Here is a 20,808-nt window from a genome sequence, read left to right on the forward strand (position 1 = left end):
AAACACCATAATGAACTTTCTTTTACTTTCACACTATCCGTCGTTACCCAGATGAGGACGGGTTCCCTTCTGAGTCTGGTTCCTCTCAAGGTTTCTTCCTCATATCATCTTAGGGAGTTTTTCCTCACCACCGTCACCACCGGCTCGCTCAATAGGGATAAATTCACACACTTAAAATCCATATCCTGTGTTTATATGTTTCTGTAAAGCTGCTTTGAGACAACGTCCATTGTTAAACGTGCTATATAAATAAAAGTGAATTGAATTGAATAGAAATGGTGATATTTTCAGTGTTGTCTTTCATCATGACGGACAGCTGAATTGTCCGCCTTGCCCAATAGCTGGCTTAGCTTTCGTCCGGCGGCCATTTTATATAGTTACTTAGCAACAGTCCCATGGCGCGTTTACTTTCCCAAATCGAACAAACGTTCCGTTTAATTAATTTCAACACGTCACCTTCACATGTAGCACCAAATATAAATATCCAAGACATTGTCTAAATTCATGCGACATAACACCGGCCTTTTATACTTTTCTGAACAGTGTGCTCGTCTCAGCCGGGGTTTTCGCCACAATTTATTACTCCTGTCTATATGTTGCCTTAATGGTTTCTTTCTCCCTAGTTACCCTGAGGCCCCAAATCCATAGTTCCCTTAGGTCCAGAAACCATTGTTCCTTTAGGTCCCAAAACTCCATACTATAGAGATATCTCCACAAGTATGCACACAACGTGTCCTGATGCTGATAAGTGCTGTGCAGAGGAGCACAAGGAGGCACAGAATACCATAGACTATAGCTGAATTAGAATATACTCTATAGTATTTAAATATGCTTCGTTAAATGTATACTCTGTACTAGCTAGATAGTGAGTGAGCTAACCCGCTAATATTAGCTTTTGGCTTGTAATGTACATCCATGAACAGAAACTGTACAGTAGTTCTTCATTTCTCAAGTTTTATTGGCGATGCTTACTTTTTTTGTGGTTAAGGTTTGCATTTCAGTTTGTCTTGCCTCTTCAATGTGAGCTTAAATACGTTATAGATAAATTGTTAGCCGCTAGCGTGTGGTCAGCAGCCATTTATGGTGCTCTCAGCTCAGGAATAGTGCGTTCACTTCACCTTGTTTACTTTACTTATTTATTTACTTACTCACTTACATACTTGAATTTGCCTTATTAAATAAGTAAGTAAACTTAACTTAGCTACTTTATTTATTTTTTTACTTACTTTACCTTCCATATTTAACTCTGTAAAACTGTATTGTTTCTGTATAATTGTTAAACAGTTTTTGCTCAGAGGATTTCGTGCTGTACAAGACTGAAGCTCATAAACTGTCAAATAGTCATTTCATTATGTTATACATTTAGTTAAAGGTACAGAGGTGTCTCACTGTTGCGTCTCTCTACACACAGGCAGAGACTAACATCACTGCGGAGAGTAAGGAAGACGATGGTGAGGAGGAGGATCATGGTGATATGTTGATGATGATGAGGATAATGATATGTTGATGAGGATGAAGATGATGAGAATAAGATGATGAAGAGGAGGAGGATAATGAGGATTATGATATGTTGATGATGATGAGAATGAAGTTGATCAGGATAATGATGAGGATAATGATATGTTGATGAGGATGAAGATGAGGAGGATAATGATATGTTGAGGATGAAGATGAGGAGGATAATGATATGTTGATGAGGATTAAGATGATGATGAGAATAAGATGAGGAGGAGGAGGAGGATAATGAGGATTATAATATGTTGATGATGAGAATGAAGTTGATGAGGATAATGATGAGGATAATGATATGTTGATGAGGATGAGGAGGATAATGATGATATGTTGAGGATGAGGAGGATAATGATATGTTGATGAGGATGATGATGAAGATGATGATGAGGAGGATAATGATGATATGTTGAGGATGAAGATGATGAGGAGGATAATGATATTTTGATGAGGATGAAGATGAGGAGGATAATGATGATATGTTGATGAGGAGGATGAAGTTGATGAGGAGGATAATGATGAGGATGAAGATGATGAGGAGGGTAATGATATGTTGAGGATGAGGATGAAGTTGATGAGGAGGATAATGATGAGGATGAAGTTGATGAGGAGGGTAATGATATGTTGATGAGGATTAAGATGATGATGAGGAGGATAATATGTTGATGAGGATGAAGATGATGATGAAGATGATGAGGAGGAGGATAATGATGAGGATAATGATATGTTGAGGATTTAGATGATGAGGAGGATAATGATGATATGTTGATGAGGATGAAGATGAAGATGATGAGGAGGAGGATAATGATGAGGATAATGATATGTTGAGGATTTAGATGATGAGGAGGATAATGATGATATGTTGATGAGGATGAAGATGAAGATGATGAGGAGGAGGATAATGATGAGGATAATGATATGTTGAGGATTTAGATGATGATGATGAGGAGGGTAATGATATGTTGAGGATGAGGATGAAGTTGATGAGGAGCATAATGATGAGGATGAAGATGATGAGGAGGGTAATGATATGTTGATGAGGATTAAGATGATGATGAGGAGGATAATGATGATATGATGATGAGGATGAAGACAATGAGGAGGAGGAGGATAATGATGAGGATGAAGTTGATGATGAGGAGCATAATGACGAGGATTATGATGATATGTTGAGGATGAAAACGATGATGAAGTAGAAGGGTCCGTCTGGACCTTGATGAAGAGTACAGACTTTTAGACACGCCCGTTCAGACTGGAGTAAACGAGAACCTCTCTATATAACCTACATCTTTATATAACCTTTCCATATCTCTAGTGTCTAAGCAATCCATTACACATTGTGTATATCTCTAGTTTTGTGTCTGTGTGTTTCTATTAACCCAGTCTTTCACTTATTTCTCATTCCTTGCCTTTTTTTAAAAAAAATTCATACTATATGCTGCATGTGTAGGGGTGTAAAAATTCGATATTTATAAAACGACTGCACTGATTCAAAAGAGCACGCGCTACACGAACGATGACGATATCTGTAAAAGTCTGATACCACATGCACACCTCTTTTTAGTGACGGTGTGAAGAAGATATGGGCTTAGTACCTATTAGTCCCACTGCCTTTTTTCCTTTAGAAATAAATCTTCATAGTACTGAATCACATGACTATCACATCACATAAGTCTTAAACCAACTGCTTTAAACATCTATCTATCATCCACCTGATTATTTATCACATATTAATATGTACATCAGGTACAAACCGCCTTAAGTACATCCAGCCATCCATCTTCTACCGCTTACTCCTTCTTCAGGGTCGCGGGGGAACCTGGAGCCAATCCCAGGGGGCATCAGGCACAAGGTGGGGTACACCGCCTTGTACACCCTGGACAGGGTGGCAGTCCATCGCAGGGCATAATCACATACACACTCATTCATACACTACGGACACTTTAGACATGCCAATCAGCCTACCGTGCATGTCTTTGGACTGGAGGAGGAAACCGGAGTACCCGGAGGAAACCCCCGCAGCACGGGGAGAACACGCAAACTCCGCACACACATGGCCCCGACGGAATCGAACCTGCTAACCATTAAGCCACCGTGCGCCCTGCCTTAAGTACATGAAGAAGAAAAAAAAAAGATCAGTAAAGCGGGAGAATCTAAAAGAGAGCACTTCAGGTGTGTACTGTGAAACCGGTGTCATTCCTTTACACGGACAGGAAGTGAAGAATACTGTTCCTTCTTTTCTCCTTGGCCACGCACTGGTAAAACATAACAGCCAGGCAGAGGTAAATAATCAAATCAGATTCATTTAATCAGGAGTATCACAGAGAAATATTCACTTTATATATAAAAAAAAAGAAATGAATAAATGTACAATATGGCCTAACGTGCAGTCTATGGGCGTGACTCATGGACTTATGAATGGACGAGGTAAAAGAGTACAGCAAGGTGGTGAGGGAACAGCATCAGTGGAACAGTATAAGACCACAGGGACCTCCAAAAGTTCATCCAGTCTACAAAAGGTTTTCCAGGGCAAACTCGAATGTATTCGTGTGGCGGTCTGGGAAAATCCATCAAGATGTAGCTGCGGTGGAGATTTGTCAGAGTTGTTGTTGTTGTTTATAATGTACTAATTTAAGGGGTTAGCAGTAATTCGGCTTCACATCGGACCACGTCTCAGTTCTTGATTATTTTCCTAGAACAGCACGCCGCCCAAATGTTTTATAACTTTACCTGTAGTTAGGAAACTTGCATAATATAAATCATTTCGGTTCGGAAAAGCCAGTAAGAAAAAAATCCCAAAAACGTTATGGTTTTACGAAAGGTTTTCCCAGGCTGCTACACACTTCCTGAGAAGTGATTCGTGAATATGAAACACGACACTTTGGTGCTTCTCATGTTCATCTCGTCACCTTTCTTAACCGATACGTATGGCTGAACATATGGAGGACCCGTGTGACCTTCATTATCGCACAACCGGACAAATGAGACGGGTGAAACAAACCACATTTCCCAGCATCCCCTTCGCATTCGTGATACATCACAATTCTTCCTTCACTCCTTTAAGCACCAAGGGGTTGGTCGCTTCCCGTTTCAAGAAGCTGAGGAAGTCCTTGACTTCACGGCCGCCCTGGCACCCAAACAAAACATGTTAATCGAACATTCACACACAAGAACCTTACACTTGTACACTCACGGTAAGCGTGTATGAAAGGGACACGCGCTTTTAGCTTGGGTGATGTGCGCTTTGTGTGTTTAGCCCTTTCTCTTAACACAACCTTTATTTTCTAGCCGATTTAAGTTAAACAGGAAGCCGTAATGGTGTAATGGTAGAATTTTAATCAAAATACTTCTAATACTTGCAACGAAGCCCCTGGTGCATCCCAAAATGCTTTATGTCCAATACTAAAATCAGATTAAAGAGGCAAATCTAATCCCTTGGAGAATCACGACATAGTTGGGTGTCAAATTATGGGAAAGTGCCTTTTTTTTAATGACCCCGAGTCATTTTGAATAATGTCATTTATTCAAAACTAAGCACTCTGTGTTGATTTTGCAGACAGAATGTAACCCTATAATTTAATTCTAGGGAATGTTACCTCATATCGCCTCGGTTCATTCTTCCTCAAAGCAGGAACAAAATATATCGTGGGAAATCTGCAAAAACAGCAAACGGTTAAAAGAGCAACTAGTTAAAACAACTTTAACGAAGGAACAAATAACCGTGAATAGTGAGAGTTTTGAATACACACCCTTCTACATCATAGCCTTGAGGGACATCGTTGGCAGTGGCGTCCATCTTGGCAATCACAATGCTGGGATCAGTGGAAAGCTGAGGAAGAAAAATTGCATGAATGTGGTACATTTAATTTCTTATCAAAATTAGTTAACAGTACATAAAAGTAGGCATCAGTGACTAGGTTTACATAAACAGCAATAATCTAATTTTTGAGCTTATTCTGAATAAGACAATAATGTGATTAAGGTGTTTACATGAGTCGCTTTTAGAATACTCCTTTCATGTTCCTGTTTTACGTGTTATAGAACATAGATCGATTAACGGCTCACGTCATTACGTCACCGCGCCGCGCCGTCCGACGTCCCTCCAGAGTTTCACGTATCGACATACAGTTCATCTTCGTTATGGAACCGTATACAGTTTGGGGTGTTTTTATTTTTAATTTTACAAAAGCTTGAAGTGCAGTTAATTATTTGTCATGCTGTACGTACAAATAGACGACTGCCTGAAGCCGTGGGCTGCGTCCCAAACCGCGTACTTACCGTCTATATAGTAGACAAAATACGTGTATTTCTCCTACTATACAGCAGGTGAGTACACGGTTTTGGAGGCAGCCGTGCTCTCTTATTTGCCGTCAAACGGTGTCCTGTCACAAAATGCGGTGAAAACTCCCACACGATGTTAACAGTGTGATTAAGGTGTGTACGTGTCTGTAACGCACGTGGATAATGCGACTAAAACAGGAGTACTCCACACGTCTTAGTTCCATTTGTGTTTACTTCGAGTGTGACTTTAGTCGGATTAAGGTCATCAATAATCGCTGTTTACATGCTAGTTTCTTAATCTGAGTATCGTCTTAATCGGATTAATATCGGAATATCGTTGTCTATGTAAACGTACTGAATGACGACGTGTACGTGCACGTCAATAGTCCGATATTAATCGGAATTTGGCAATGTTAGTATTCGAATTAGTATCGAGGCAGGTTAACGCTGCAGTCCGATTGCCTGATTCAGATTAAGACGATACTCTAATTCCCAACTCTGGAATATATAAATGTCCGCATGAATCGGAAATTTATTGCATGTAAACAACTTATTCAGAAAATCCTCTGAAAGAAATCTATGCGCACGCTCAGTCCGCAAGGAATTGTGGGTGATAACAGACGCTCAGCTGTAGGCTAGGTGTTTACGAATGGCAACTCAGGCTAAATGGACGCATTTATGTATGGACGCCTGTACGCGTATAAACATCGTACTCGGACTATGGCTGCAGCCCGGTTATAGACCTTAAACGGAATTTGACGTGCACGTAAACGTAGCCACTGTGGTGTCTCACCTCCTGTCCGAGTTCTGTATATTTCGGTTCGAGTTTCTTGCAGTGGCCACACCACGGAGCATAAAATTCAATCAGTACATCCTTCTCTGGATCGTTCACAATCTCCTCAAACGTGTCTGCGACGACCACCTGAATACAAACAGAAAGCATGAAAGCGTGATGAGTATGAAAATGAAAAATCAAGCTCTTTTTAATTTGTTCTTGTCACACTTATAATACTTGTTTTTGTGTAGAAGTACTCATACGGTCAGTAAATCTAGATCCTATAAATATGCAAACGTACAATTCACTCACCCCCCTTTCCCCTGTTCAACTGGTGTTGCATGGCCTGCTTTATTTGCATACTCAAACCTGATTGGCTCTTACATTTTGTGACACAATAATACAAAAACACGACGTTCAACACGATTTCCGATAAGATTTTCAGCTCTTGGTTACTTAAATGAACAAAGCAAAACCTCTGAAGTGACCGGGTTTACATTTGGAGCTCACTCAAATTTGTTTGTTTAATAAGTTTAATAAAAAAAAATTTTTAAAAAAAGATTTGATGACGTTTAGGATGATTTTCACAATCCGCTCGCTACTTATTTGTCGTGTCCTATATATATATATATATAAATATATATATATCCAGGGCATCTGATTATACTCTAAAGCAATACAATTATGACATTTATATTAAAAAATCCAACACCGTTACATGATCTCAATGGTGAACAATGTGAGGGTAAACAAGACATTTTTATGTTTTTTCGAGAAAAAAAAAAAAGAAAGAAAGAAAAGGAGGTTTTATATTTGTATTTTTTTTAGAACATTATTTCGCTACTTTCAGATTTCATATCTAAGCCAAATTCAGGTTGTCGTAATGGAAAATATTAACAATTATTCCACTTTTTGTAAAAATGTAACAAAAAAAAGGCTCATTAAACCCATACAGAAGCTCAGGTTAATAAACTACGCATACACACCTTGACTGGTCCGTTGTTGTTAGTGGGTACAGGCTCTGATTTTACATAACGCTTCAGTCTGCCTGCCAAATAATCCTCCAAAAACCTTTCTAAAGACTTTCCATCTCGCCTGGAAAGGAATCACATCGTAGTTTTAAATTCGACAAAATATCCCAGCAATCTATAGATATGTCTTTTATTAAAAAAAAAAAAACCCACGAATTTTAAGCATATTTCTAAAAATGTCAATAAGAAAAAAAAAAAAAACAACCTAATTGACATTAATATAAGGTGAAATTTCTGAATAACACGTAAATAAGAATCCACACCAGCCAATCAGAATCATATTAGCACCAGAATCACTAAACACATCACGGATATTTAAATCCAGACATATTTAATTAGCGTCTTTTTCTTTTATCGCACCAAACTGAAATGGTCGTCACGAGCTCCGACTGATAATCGGTCATACTTTAATTAGTGCGCAGAAGTCACTGAAATCTTCCGAATGTCGCGTGAGTCACATGTGACTGGACGTACGTGAACTCCTCACGCATGGTGTATTTGTGTCCTAATCGAGTCCTGACGGTGACGAACGGCATGTCGCTCCCTTCCGTGGTGCCCAGACCGTACTCTTCTTCAAGCTCGTCCATGAAGTCTTGCCGGTTAGCCACTGAGAAGTGCAGGCCATGATCCTTGTACTGCGACGCCACCTTTAATACTCTGAGCCAAACAGCACACATAACCTTGGAGTATAACGATATCATTTCTGTCTTTATACATTACACCTACTCACCTGTTTCTCCAGTAATTGGAGCCTTTGGGGTTGCGTCGATAATCCAGGTCATAATACGCCGTCAGCAGGTCTCTCTTCCTCAGTTGATCTTTATTTTCTTTGGTCAGGTGTGGGCAGATTCCGTAACTGCGCAGAAGTGTACAGACATACGGATCAACACGTTCAGGCTAAAGAATTTCACTACGCGGGCTTGACTACGACCTCGAAAAACCAACTTGCTTACTAGTGCTCAGATATTCACTAATCCGACCTGGAAGCTCACCAGCTATGGTTTAATAACAACACAGTTCGCGTGCCTGAAATCCGAATCCTGAGCTTTAATATCATCTTCTGATGCATTTTGAAGCAGTGACAACGGAAAGTGCAGACACAGCGACTAATAGCTTTATTACGACAGGCCGCTTTCACCCTTAATTTATTCATTAAACATATAACTACCATAACTGTAATACAAATGCAAAAGAAGATACTGGCTGTCATTTCTAATCAAATTAAAAGAGGGAAAATGCTTACATGTTGTCTCTGATGAAGCGGCGTAAACCAGTGATGGAAAACGAGCCTCTGTGTCGTACCACGCTGTCCTCAAACTTACTGGCCAACCTGGGAGGCCTGAATAACAGTACACCCCTTCGGAGACAAACATGTTAGAGAGCTTGTTTAACGCATTTCCTTTACCGATTTTGCACTTACAGTGTCTCAAAAAGTAAGTACACCCCTCACATTTGTGTAAATATTTGATTATATGTTTCCATGTGACAACACTGAAGAAATGACACTTTGCTACAATGTAAAGTAGTGCGTGTACAGCTTGTGTAACAGTGTAAATTTGCCGTCCCCTCAAAATAACTCAACACACAGCCGTTAATGTCTAAACCGCTGGCAACAAAAGTGAGTACACCCCTAAGTGAAAACGTGAAAATTGGGCCCAAAGTTTCACGTCTCTTACTCTGACGTGAGCTCGTATTTGAGGCCGAGCTGCATGTCGGTGGTGTGAGCGAAGCGGAAGCTGTCCCTCATCAGGTTAGCTCCTTTCAGAAACTCCACCAGCTGTGGACTGTCGCTGCTCTCGAACACTCCTGGATGTTGTAAACAAAGACAGACTCGATATCATACGTTTATCCAGTGAACGATGTGAAACGTCCACATAGCGAGTCAGTTCAGCTCATCACTTGCGTTATAACAGCTATAAACCGTCATTCACTTGCCAGAAAGTTCTCTTGCGTAAAGTTATCGCTTTACTTCGGACTGTTACAAAGCACCAACACTGGAGACTCCTTCAAAAAAAAAAAAAAAAAAGCTAAATAAACCTCTCGTCACTGAAAACATCACCGTATCAATTATATATAAAAGTTATACGTATTTAAAAATCTGTTGAATTGAAGCATCTGTCTTACGAGTCCCCGTGTAAGTTCTTACTATAGAAAGGATAACGTATTAGAATGAGTGTCTGACCGATCAGAATCAAGAATTCAACACCGCCGCTGTATAAAAGAATGAAAGATACACCTGGTCCGAAGCACTCACCGACCACGCTAGGATCAAAGTGGCTGATGAAGTCCTCCAGGTCTTTTTCACTGTTCAGCAGCATGGAGTCGGGCCCCGCCTGCTTTTTCACCTGGTCCACGATTCCATCTGTAATGGAGTGCATTTAAAGTTCTGAGGCTGTATTCATAGATCTTTTAAAAGATATATGATCAGCAGATGTAGTGGAAACCTTGTAGTGATTACATCATCGTAATCTTCACAGGTGTGGGGTCCAGTATTAAAAGATCATTTTAAAGCTGTACTGTAACAATTTGTCCATGTATTCATTGGAAATTTAGCTAACAATAGGTTGACTTTTTGTACGATTAGACATACCTTTAAAGGTCTGTAAAGTAAATTTGCCACTCAAAATCCTGACTTTACAGACAGACACAATCGACAGAGAAAAGAAGAAGGCCGCACTTTATATCCACAGTGCAGGGTTGACACCCAAACATCCACCTACAAACACACCTGATGAACGAGGACCATCATAGGTCGATGTTTCCACCCCGTTCTTAAATAGTTTAAGAGTAGGGTATCCGGTGACCCCAAATCGCCCACAAACCTCCGTGTTTGACGTACAGTCCACCTGTAAACGAGAGAAAACATCCCATAACAAGACACGGACCTTCACAGCCAAACCCCAGTTATGATCAAGCTCCACGGCAAGGCAGATTCTTCTGTTTTTGCTATACAGTGAAGACGTTTGGGTATGAAATCAAAAAGATCAGATCGGAATTGCAGCTTTCCTTTCCTGATATTTACATCTAGATGTGTTAAACAACTTGACCCCACCCATTTGAACGGAAAAACGTTGGAACGTCACAAAAAAATATTGATAGGTCACGATCGGTCACTTGCTCCAATTAATAGCTCTGAACAGCTACTCTTGGTTTGAGCCCTGGGTTTCGCCTGTGAAGACTGCATTTGTTGCTAAAAAGGAAAAAAAGAAAAAAAAAAGATAAACCAACATGAAGACCAGAAAGCTGTCTATGGGAGAAAAGCAAGTCATTTCGAAGCTGAAAAAAGGGGGGAAATCTAATCAGGTCCATCGGGTATATAGATTGTAGGGGACCGTATAGATGCCCGGAAACTCACGGTCTTTTTTTTTTAATGGTGTTTTCGGATGATCTCTTGTAAAATCTCAAGACAGATCCGAGACCAGCCGACTCATGAAACATCGACATTTCTAAAACCTCTCTCTTTTTTTTTTTTTCATATTGAAAAGTTTTCTTAGATCTTTACCTTGGCTAAAGTTGCGATGCCTTTAAGTCTTGTAGCAGCAGATTCAAACTCAGGAGCGAGTTTCTTACAGTGGCCACACCTGGAGCAAAGGAGACGAGGATCATCATCAACGGCACAATCCCCCAGTGAGGACGAAAGTCTCAGAGTGTTAAATTAACACCTACAGCGTGTTTAACACCTACACGCCTAACTGCATACACAAATCAACACAAATACACGGAATGTTAGAACTGAAACCGGCATAAACGCAGCTTGAAAGAGCGCTTTTATTATTTTACACCACAGCACAGTTGAATTCTCGAATCTGCAGGTCAGAAGGTGTTTCTTTTCTATAAGAGAAGCTCCGACAGTGGCGCAGCCGCAAACAACAGCTGTATATTAATGCGCTCATTCTCATAGGTCTTTCCAGTCTCTTTCCAGCTGCTCGGTTTGGGTGTTAGGATTCTGTGCCCTCTGTAGCCCGTTCGCCACTTTTGGTAGGTACTAACCACTACATATCCTAACACAAGACCATTCGGAGATCCCTGTCACAACTCGTCCCTTGTCAGAGTCGCTCAGGTCCTTACGCTTGCCCATTTTTCCTGCTTCCAACACGTCAACTTTATTCAGAACTGACTGTTCACCTGCTGCCTAATAAATAAATCCCACCCCATATCATGTGCCATTGTAATGAGATAATCAATGCTGTTCACTTCACCTGTCAGTGGGTTTAATATTCTGTCACTAATACTTCACACTCTCAGTGTTAGAGATACCATGGACAGCTCATTGCCTATCCAAACAACCGGAAGTGTGCAAAACAAACAGTTTTGTGACTTTCTACAAAGTATGCGTTTTATAAGCATGTCAAATATATATATATATATAGAGAGAGAGAAGAAAACATTTTTCTTTTTTTTTACCAGGGAGCATAAAACTTGACCAGCATGGTCTCCTGCTCGGCAGCTATGTAGTCAAAATCCAAGTCCTTCAGCTCCATCACATCACTGCGCGCGGCCAGTACAGAGCTCCAAACAACCGCAGAGAAAACACACAATAATAAGAGGCGAGACACAAAATCCGCCATGAGAGCTAAATAACATCAGGGAATTCAATTACAGCAGAAAACGAAACGGAAAAGACGAACACCTGAGCTGTATTTATAACGTCTCTCTTTCTCTCTCTCTCTGTGTGTCCATAAAAGAGGCGGGACCAAAACAGAAAAACCGTCCCGGAAGCGCGCACAGTGATTGGTCAATCTGATCTACCGTAGGTGAGATGTAAGACACGGATTGGTCCAACTCTCCGTCAATCAAAAAGCCTCCCATCGTTTCACAGCGTTTATTGAGTATAATTCATACGAGGAATTATTATAACAGGATTGTTGTGTCAATTGTTTTATTGCCACATCACTTTGAGGCCAGCACAACTGTAAAAAAAAAATAAAAATAAAAAAAATTAATTAATAATAATAAAAAAATAATAAAATAACTGACGAAGTATGCAAGTTTAATCTGTAACAGAAACATCTCACACATGGGATTTTTGCTTCACACCTAAGGTTTATTTTTTTCAGACTGAGCCTTCAGTGATGTGCATGAACTCTTTTATTTTATTGATTTAATACTGATCATAAAAATGTAAATGACAGCTCCTATAGCTCTCTTTCAGCACAGCTCCAACACATTAATGCATTGATGATGATGATTATCCAGATGTTTAGGCATGTCTCTGAGATGAAGATGTCCTGGAGAAAATCTGGTAAAGGTTTCGGTGTTTCTTCCAAGTTAGCAGCAGTGTACAGTCTCTGCGTTTTAATATCATCAGACCAGCTGACTCTACAACCTTTAACCATCGTTACACCACTTCAGCATTCCATATTTCTTCGCTGGTTTCCTCCCAAAAACACGCTGGTAGATGGATTGGGTACGAGCAGTCGTAACTAGGTACAAATAAGTGTGTGAATATGTACGTGAGTGATGGGACTGGCATCACATCTGGGGTGTATTCCCATGTCACGCCTGGTGTTCCTGGGATACGTGACCACGACCAGCTCCATGAAGCTTTTACTAAAAGAAAGCAATCGTGAACAACGCTCCCCCAAAATACAACTCCAAACACTGTATTCGAGAACAACGCCCTTTTTCAAGATGTTCAGGTTCGCCGTCACATACGCATCACGTACCGATCACAGACAGCACTTCCGTCTGTCCACGTTTAATCCGAGCGCTTCCAATAGTATCGGGAAACGGTTTCTTTTTTAAACTAATGCTCTTCAGTAACTGCCTACGCGCCCCAAATATTTTGAACTAAGCAGACTAAAAGAGGAGACGTCACACACGAAGAGCCTCCTCCTTCTTTAGGACTAGCTTATCTGGCTGGCGAGTTGGTGCTACGAGCGTTCTGAATCCATATAAATACATCAGGAAATGTGATACGAGTTGTGGACATGCACTAGTCCGGTTTCTCTTCAGTCGGGTGGAACTGGCCCTCGGTGTCCACGTGGCTGCTGTGATGCTGCTCCGTGGACTTGCGGAATAGTTTTACGAGGTCCTGATAGCGTGCACCGACCTACGGATAAAAGCAGAAGAAAAACGAGATTCTGCCTGAATTAACGTGAGTAAAATCTACTGAAAATTGTTTTACAGTAAAATAAATAAATAAACAAATAAATGAACAAAATCAATATAGTCATACACTGAGAAATGCTGAATTCATTAGAACGCAGTTACAAAAATAAAAGTATTTGGTCAGTTAGACCATTAACAGTGCAGCTTTTTTTCTTTTCTTTTTTTTTTTTAATGTTCAGGTATTTTGGATGTTATTTAGTTTTTCATTATTATTATTTTTTCCTTTGGAGTTTTTGATACCACATTGGACAAGATCAGCACAGGCATTTGGAAATAAAATAAATAAATAAATAAAAACAATACTGAACAACAAACTAAAAACATTAAAAACATTTATAAAAAAAAAAAAAAAAAAAAAAAAAAAAAAAAAAACTAAAACAAAAAAAATAAATAAACACAATGTATTTAAAATCATTAACTTCCATTGCATTGAATTCCAGTTGAAGCTAACTACAACAACGGCAAACAGAAAATAATATCGATTACTCCATGGGTATCGATAGTGAAATGTGCAATAGGGATCTCAGTAATTATTATAATAATAAAAAATTATTTGACACACTATACACCTATTTAGTGGTCTGTCGAATTTGTAAAATAAACCTACTGACCTCCGTGGCTGTTTTACCACCCAGCTGAGCAGCAATAGAAGTAAAGGTGCTTTGACAGGCTCCTCTCTTCTGACATGTAGTGAGTATCACACGATCTGCCTCTCTGTTTAAACACACACACACACACACACACACACACACACACACACACACCTCCAAGTTTCATTCCATACTCGGATTCGGAAACTCGGAAACACACAGTAATCAGGAGAAGAAAAATCGCACAGAGGAACATTTACTATGGTCATTTAATATGATAATAAATTAAAAAAAATGTGTTTTTTTTGTATGTGATCATATCACGGTGAAGATATTATCATAAATACTGTATATACACTACCAGTCAAAAGTTTACACACACTCGTTCTTTATTTTTATTTATTTCCCCACATTTTATAATAATAATAATAATAATAATAAAGTCATCAAAACTCTGGAGTAACACAAATGGAGCTATGGGAATTATGTCGTGATAAAAAAAAAAAAAAAAATCCAAAATAAATCAAAGTTAATATTTTATCATCTTCAAAAGTAGACACTTTTCGCCTAGAATATTCCAGAAATGTATTCTTGGCATTTTCTCGACTGATTTCTTGAGGAATTTCCCTGAGATGCTTTTTAAACAGTATTAAAGGAGTTCACACCGACGCTGGACTCTCATCGGCTGCTTTTCGGAAATATTTCCCTCCGAGTCGTCCGTTTAAATGAATATTTATTTGTAAATAAAATGTTAGTTTTCTAATGAAAGAAACGAATACGTCGGAACGGTTATATTTTTGTCTACGACACCGATTTCACACGTTTAATCACACACCTTCAGATCAAAAGGCTTTTAAAGATCACGAGAAACGTTTCAGTCGAGTGTCCACAAACTTTTGACTGGTAGTGCAGGTCGTGATAATAATAATAATAATAATAATAATTATTATTATTATTTGTTCGATTCGTCAAGCCCAGATTTGCGTTTAAAATGTATTTAAACTGAATTTTGAACCTTGTCCAGAGCACAACTTTCTCTCCGCTCGGCATGCGCGAACAGTTCTTGGCACAGACGGGACTCTGTGAAGCGCTGAGGTGGGACTGTGGATCTTCTTCTCCGCTCCGCGCATCCGTCATCTCGGAAAGACGCAATTTCCCCTTAAAATGTAGCCAACACGTGACAGCTGAGGTGGTTGTATCACAAGGTGTTAAAATAAAAACGACCAGTTGGCCTTTTTCTTTGGTTTTGTAACGATACCTGGATGTGCCTTTGATTTTTTGGATTTTCGGACGCCTCGAGTCGCCGACCTTCCCCCGCACCGTGCACCCTGCCGTCGGTCTCCGCCTCCTCCTCTTCCTCGTCTTCGTCATCATCAGACACGCGCTGCACTGTAGAGTGGAGCTGCTCGTAAAACACCCAGTACTCCTTCAGCAAGTGGGCGCGGTCGCGAAAGAGCAGCGCTATCTGCGCCTTCATCTGAGGAAAATTCGATTCAAATATTTACTTACGTCGACTGGACGTTATCGGTTATCAGTTCGGACGTTAAAAAGTACCTCCTCTGAGCCTCTGCGAGTTTTAGGTAGCCCCTTCTGCAGAGTGCGCACTACCCTCCTGTAGTGCATGGAGTGCTCTCCGAAACTGAGCTCCAGCTGCCGCAGGAACCTCCGGCTCCTCTCAAACGCCTGCTGCTCCTCCGCCTACACATACCACAAAATAAAAAAGCAGCAAACGTAAACGAATCTATTCTTTTAGGAGGCACCGACGATGCTTGTTTTCTCTCTCTCACCAGGCCGCACTCCCGGGCTTGTTCTGGGTGCAGGAAGGCGGCGAAGTCTCGCAGCAGCTCAGGCCAGTCGCTCAATACAGGTTTGAGTCTCACGAAGAGCTCCACCGCCGTCTTGCCCTCGGGGTTACTCTCGAACTCATACAGCACGCTCAGGAATTCCTCCACCTTCCCCGGCACCACCTGGAGAGCCTCGCACACCTAACGCAAAGCACGACACGCACCTCAGATACACGGATATACACTTCTAGCACAGTGGTCACCGACCCGCTTCCTCCGTGAGGTCTACCTTCCTGCGGGTTTCAGGATCATCTCCGACCGAAATCGATCGCACCTGTTCTTTATTTGCTCAAGAACTTCTACAGGCAAGTGACTAACGTCTTCTGGAAGGTAGATCTCCAGGAACGGGGTGGGTGACCGAAGAAATAAGAAATGTCCGAAATTCAGACACGCACACGTCATCACGCCTTCTCTTGCGTTAACCCAACGTACCTTCTCTAAGTACGCTTGCGCGAAGGCTATGTCTTTGATGTCTCTCAGAGGATCGTCGTCAGATAAATCGTCGTAGCGATGCTCTGACTCCGCGACGTCCTCTCCTAAGCAGGACACCACGAGACGATTCGATTCAGTTCAGTTCGGTTTGTATAGCGCTTTTTTACGATGGACGTTGTCCCAAAGCAGCTTTACAGAAACATGTACATTCGGGATATAGATTTTAAATGTATGTGTTTATCCCTAATGAGCAAGAGACAGAGCCGAGTCAGGCGTTAAAATATATATATATGTATCGAGTCACAAAAAGAGGAGAAGAAAAAGGTATGATTCAGGGCCAACCTGTAGCACGACCGTCTGGCTTTTCTTCCCTCGAAAGTCTTTTTTCATCAGGATCCGACGCCAGCTTCGCCAATTTCTCCACGGTCTCCTTTCCAAATGAGAAATATGAAACATCATTTTGCACTAGCTGCTTATCCAGCTTACGTCGGGCTTTAAATCTCTGTTTGGCTGTAGGACGAGCGTTGCTCACCTGAAGCTCTGGCAAACACGGCTCGGACGTTGCAGGAGCAGGCGACGTGACGTTCTGCTCCTCTACGTCTTCCGCTTCGCCGTCCCTGGTTTCCCCAGACAAACTAGGCGCTGGGCTTCCGGAAGATTCCGACAAGGTGAGGAACGGCTCTCTGGAGACTTCGTCTCCGCACTCCAGTTCCTCCTCGTGAACGTCCGTCTCCATTTCATCGTGTTCCTGGACGTCGTTACCGCTATTTGCTTGGGAAACTGACATGCTTTCTGGAAAGTTCTCTTCCAGCCCTGGTTCCTGGGCTACGCCGGATGTTTGGCTGTGATCGAGGCCGACGTTAGCGCCGTTTGTAACTACACAGCCTGGAGGCAGTAGAAACAACTGAGAAGATACAGACAGAGGGTTGAGAGTAGGTCTCTGTCCCATGCTCAGCTTGAGTAAAGTCTCACAGCGCTGACTCGTGTGCTCTTTAACCAACGGGGTGAAGGATGACGGTGTCTGGGCCACTAGAGTAGCACTCGGGATAGGACATATGAGCGCAGTAGCTAAAGTCATGAAGACGTTTCCCTGGCTTGGGCCTATTGTAGCAGCACGAGGCACTGTTATCTGGGTTTCTCCACTGGAAGTAACCGGAGCGGTGGGTAAAGTGATGATGAGCTTTCCTTGGTTTTGCGCCGATGAATTTGTAACCTTATTTATGGCCACCTGGGTCTTCCCGGCACTACTAGCAGATTTAGCTCTACATTTGAATTTTTGCTTCTTTGAAACAGAGTTAACAATCTGATCAGGCTTAACGTTCTGGTCAGCAAACTTGGGCAGAAGGGGCGGTAGACGACTCAGAGCTTTCTCCACATCTCTGAGCGATGGCGGCGGTTTGGATTGGGTTGGAGCGTCCGAAGAGGGCGTACTCGATGGCTTTTTTCTAACGGGACCCCTAAGAGACCGTGGTTTACGAGCGAGGGGATCGGGCAGGGTGGGAGGGTAGCGGGTACCCGGGGGGAAGCTGGAAGACGGAGAGGGCGAGTCTTCTTTCGAGGTTTCCTCAGGATCGGCATGTTGAGGATTGTACTTTCGCACTTCCTCGCGGATTCGCCGAAGGTTTTCCTGTAACGAGAAAATAATATATGAGGATTCAAAATCGTTGGTATCAAATTATATATATATATATATATATATTTAAAAATACACGACCGGTCAAAAGTTTGTGGACACGCGACTGAAATGTTTCTCATGATGTTAAAAGCCTTTTGATCTGAAGGTGTGTGATTAAACGTGTGAAATCGGACAAAAATATAATCGTTCCGACGTATTCGTTTCTTTCATTAGAAAACTAACTAACTTTTTTTTTTTTTTTAAACGGACGACTCGGAGGGAAATATTTCCGAAAAGCGGCCGATGAGAGTCCGGCGTCGGTGTGAACTCCTTTAATACCGTTTAAAAATCATCTCAGGGGAAGAAGCGAGTGCGACAGTCAAAGTCTCCAGAAGAACCGTGTCTGGTTCTGCAACATGCTCAATAACACGTACAGCTCATTTCCTTATAAAACTGCACTAATTCTACCTGAGAATTTATTTATTTATTTATTTTTTTAAAGCAAAGGGTCGTCACATCAAATATCGACTCTGTTTCATTTATTACTGTTTACTGCTCTTTATAATATTTTCTTTGCATGTAGGAACATTTCATTTCATTATTTTTTTTCTTTATTCTACAGAATTTTTTGCGTGTGCATAACAACTTTTGCACAGTGCTGTAGGTCTAATAAACATTAGAGAAACCGTTATTACCGAAAGCCAGCGAGGCATGAGGCGTGTCTCTCTTTCCACTGGGGGGCGCTGATCACTGGGACTGACTTTCTCACAGGCCAAGGGCATTGGGGGACATTTTCCTTCTAGAAAGTATCTCTGAATCAAAACACACACACACACACACACACACACACACACACAAGGATGTTGATGATGGTGTGGCTGAGGCCAATACCGCCACAGATAACCGTCTCTTCACGCACCTTGATAAAGTTGGGGCGCTGTTTCTGACACACGGCGCGGACGTGCGCTCTCAGACAGACGACGTTTCTCGCTGCCAGCAGGTATTGGCAGGTCAGCTTCAAAGGATTCACCGTGCCACTGAGGTGCTGATGGCCTAAAATCACCAGACTGTAATGATAAAAGAGTACAGAAACAGAATGTCTCGCATTCGTGCCGATAGGCCGTAAAGAAAGATATCGTAAACAAGCGTTTTATAATAAGCCCGAGGCTCCACCAGTTTTCTGCTGACGTAAACGGCCCTTTCTGACGGAACTGCCGCAGTCTGACCACGGGAAGTAGCTGCGGGTAGAGGAACACCGGCCGCGTCACCATCATCCAGGCCAAATCGGCTGGGATCTGGGTCCCTGTAAGACATCGTATAAAACTATAACACGAAACAATACGCGATTGCACAGCGCTGCGATTAACGTGTCGCACAAGCCGGTTCATTTTCTATACAAGCAGCTCCGACAGTGTCGACTTTAAGGTTCCTAATACGTTATCGTCGCTTTAGTAACAGCTAATTCGGGGGAACTGTGCCACAAAAATGTACTATAAACGCGTAACTGCTGGATATAGTGATTAAAAAATTAATAATAATTAAAAACGTGTTTAAAATGGAGTTGATTTGACATTTTTTTGGAAGGAGTCTCCAGTTTCAGTGGTTTATATCGCAGAAGTAAAGCTGTACGTCATTTTTTCGGACAAAGGAAAGTCTTCGAAACACGTCAAGCTGAGTTTAAAATAATAATAAGAATATATTTTTTTTATTAACTTCAATGGGGGGGGAGGGGCAGTGAAAGAACTTTTATAATGTAGGGGAATGAAACGTTAGACATAAATAAAAATGGATAAAAAATGGATAAAAAAAAATGGATAAAATGTTGTTAACATGATGTTCTTTAATTAATTAATTAATTAATAATAATAATAATAATAATAATAATAAATGTTAGTGTTGGGGAAATTGCTGTGGTTCAAAAAGAGGATCACTTCAGGACATTATTCTTATCCTCTAACAGCACACCTCCGAGTGTTTTCTCGCTTACGTCGCGACTAATCACGGCAAATTAAACAAGATGCTCGAATTAAAAAAAAGGAATGAAGCGCGACGGTGTACTGAAAGCGTACCGTGAATGTCCTGTGATACTTTTGTCTAGAGTATATATTTTCATACTGTTGTAAAAATCTAGGAATTCTAGGAAAACGAGAGACCGCAGCTCCGAGGAATTTGCAGGAGGAAATCCTTCCGTTAACGCTTTACCTTAATCAGAGAAAACCTGAACTCGAACCTTAGCGCTTTTAATCAAACGGCTCGTTAGCGAAAATATTCGGATCTTAGCTGAGCTCACGGGTTCGGAAAGTGAACGTGTGCATGTTTTCACCTGGGAACACCGGACAAGGGTCCCGGGTGTCAGATTTAGGAGACTGATCCAATTCCTCGAGGAGAGACACGGCGGCCTGGAGGTTACACGCTCTAAAGATGCTGACGAATCCAGGAGCCGTGACCTGCTGTGCCTGCTCTCCGTGCTGCGCGAAGAACTGCAGCTCTGACTGAGGACGCACGAGAGAATCAGAAGGAGACAGTTTAAAACAAACTATACGGTACGCTAGTGTCAGTAGTGCGTTTCTCATAATGTGAGAAGGAGAAAGTCTAAGCTTAGAACTAAGCTAGTTAGTTG

General features: G+C 41.3%; 2 protein-coding genes across 4 annotated transcripts in view; both read right to left on the reverse strand.

Annotated features, from left to right (window-relative positions):
* Positions 1 to 2,847: 2,847 nt before the first annotated feature.
* Positions 2,848 to 12,194, reverse strand: pdia8 (protein disulfide isomerase family A, member 8). The gene is made up of 13 exons (XM_053638816.1): positions 12,001 to 12,194; positions 11,099 to 11,177; positions 10,325 to 10,442; positions 9,851 to 9,958; positions 9,273 to 9,402; positions 8,840 to 8,953; positions 8,327 to 8,452; positions 8,071 to 8,253; positions 7,552 to 7,660; positions 6,584 to 6,712; positions 5,259 to 5,338; positions 5,106 to 5,163; positions 2,848 to 4,636 (listed from the first exon to the last, which is right to left on the reverse strand). The coding sequence occupies exons 1-13, from the start codon at positions 12,162 to 12,164 to the stop codon at positions 4,547 to 4,549; spliced, it is 1,488 nt and encodes a 495-aa protein (XP_053494791.1). The 5' UTR covers positions 12,165 to 12,194; the 3' UTR covers positions 2,848 to 4,546.
* Positions 12,195 to 13,508: 1,314 nt separating this feature from the next.
* gon4la (gon-4 like a) overlaps positions 13,509 to 20,808 on the reverse strand; it is a 16,753-nt gene continuing 9,453 nt past the window's right edge. Inside the window, exons 16-28 of one of the 3 annotated variants that reach the window (XM_053638815.1) lie at positions 20,512 to 20,680; positions 19,362 to 19,491; positions 19,108 to 19,255; positions 18,884 to 19,000; positions 17,106 to 18,200; positions 16,916 to 17,003; positions 16,574 to 16,677; positions 16,085 to 16,282; positions 15,852 to 15,995; positions 15,556 to 15,774; positions 15,313 to 15,434; positions 14,319 to 14,421; positions 13,509 to 13,648 (exon numbers count right to left, since the gene is read on the reverse strand). In XM_053638815.1, coding sequence (XP_053494790.1) covers positions 13,532 to 13,648; positions 14,319 to 14,421; positions 15,313 to 15,434; positions 15,556 to 15,774; positions 15,852 to 15,995; positions 16,085 to 16,282; positions 16,574 to 16,677; positions 16,916 to 17,003; positions 17,106 to 18,200; positions 18,884 to 19,000; positions 19,108 to 19,255; positions 19,362 to 19,491; positions 20,512 to 20,680 — 2,754 coding nt within the window. In that variant the 3' untranslated portion in view covers positions 13,509 to 13,531. Of the gene's footprint in view, positions 13,649 to 14,318; positions 14,422 to 15,312; positions 15,456 to 15,555; positions 15,775 to 15,851; positions 15,996 to 16,084; positions 16,283 to 16,573; positions 16,678 to 16,915; positions 17,004 to 17,105; positions 18,201 to 18,883; positions 19,001 to 19,107; positions 19,256 to 19,361; positions 19,492 to 20,511; positions 20,681 to 20,808 lie in introns of all 3 variants that reach the window. The other 2 variants (XM_053638814.1, XM_053638813.1) reach the window with 2 other exon arrangements.

Source organism: Ictalurus furcatus, chromosome 12 (assembly GCF_023375685.1).
Source record: "Ictalurus furcatus strain D&B chromosome 12, Billie_1.0, whole genome shotgun sequence".
NCBI classification, from domain to species: Eukaryota; Metazoa; Chordata; class Actinopteri; order Siluriformes; family Ictaluridae; genus Ictalurus; species Ictalurus furcatus.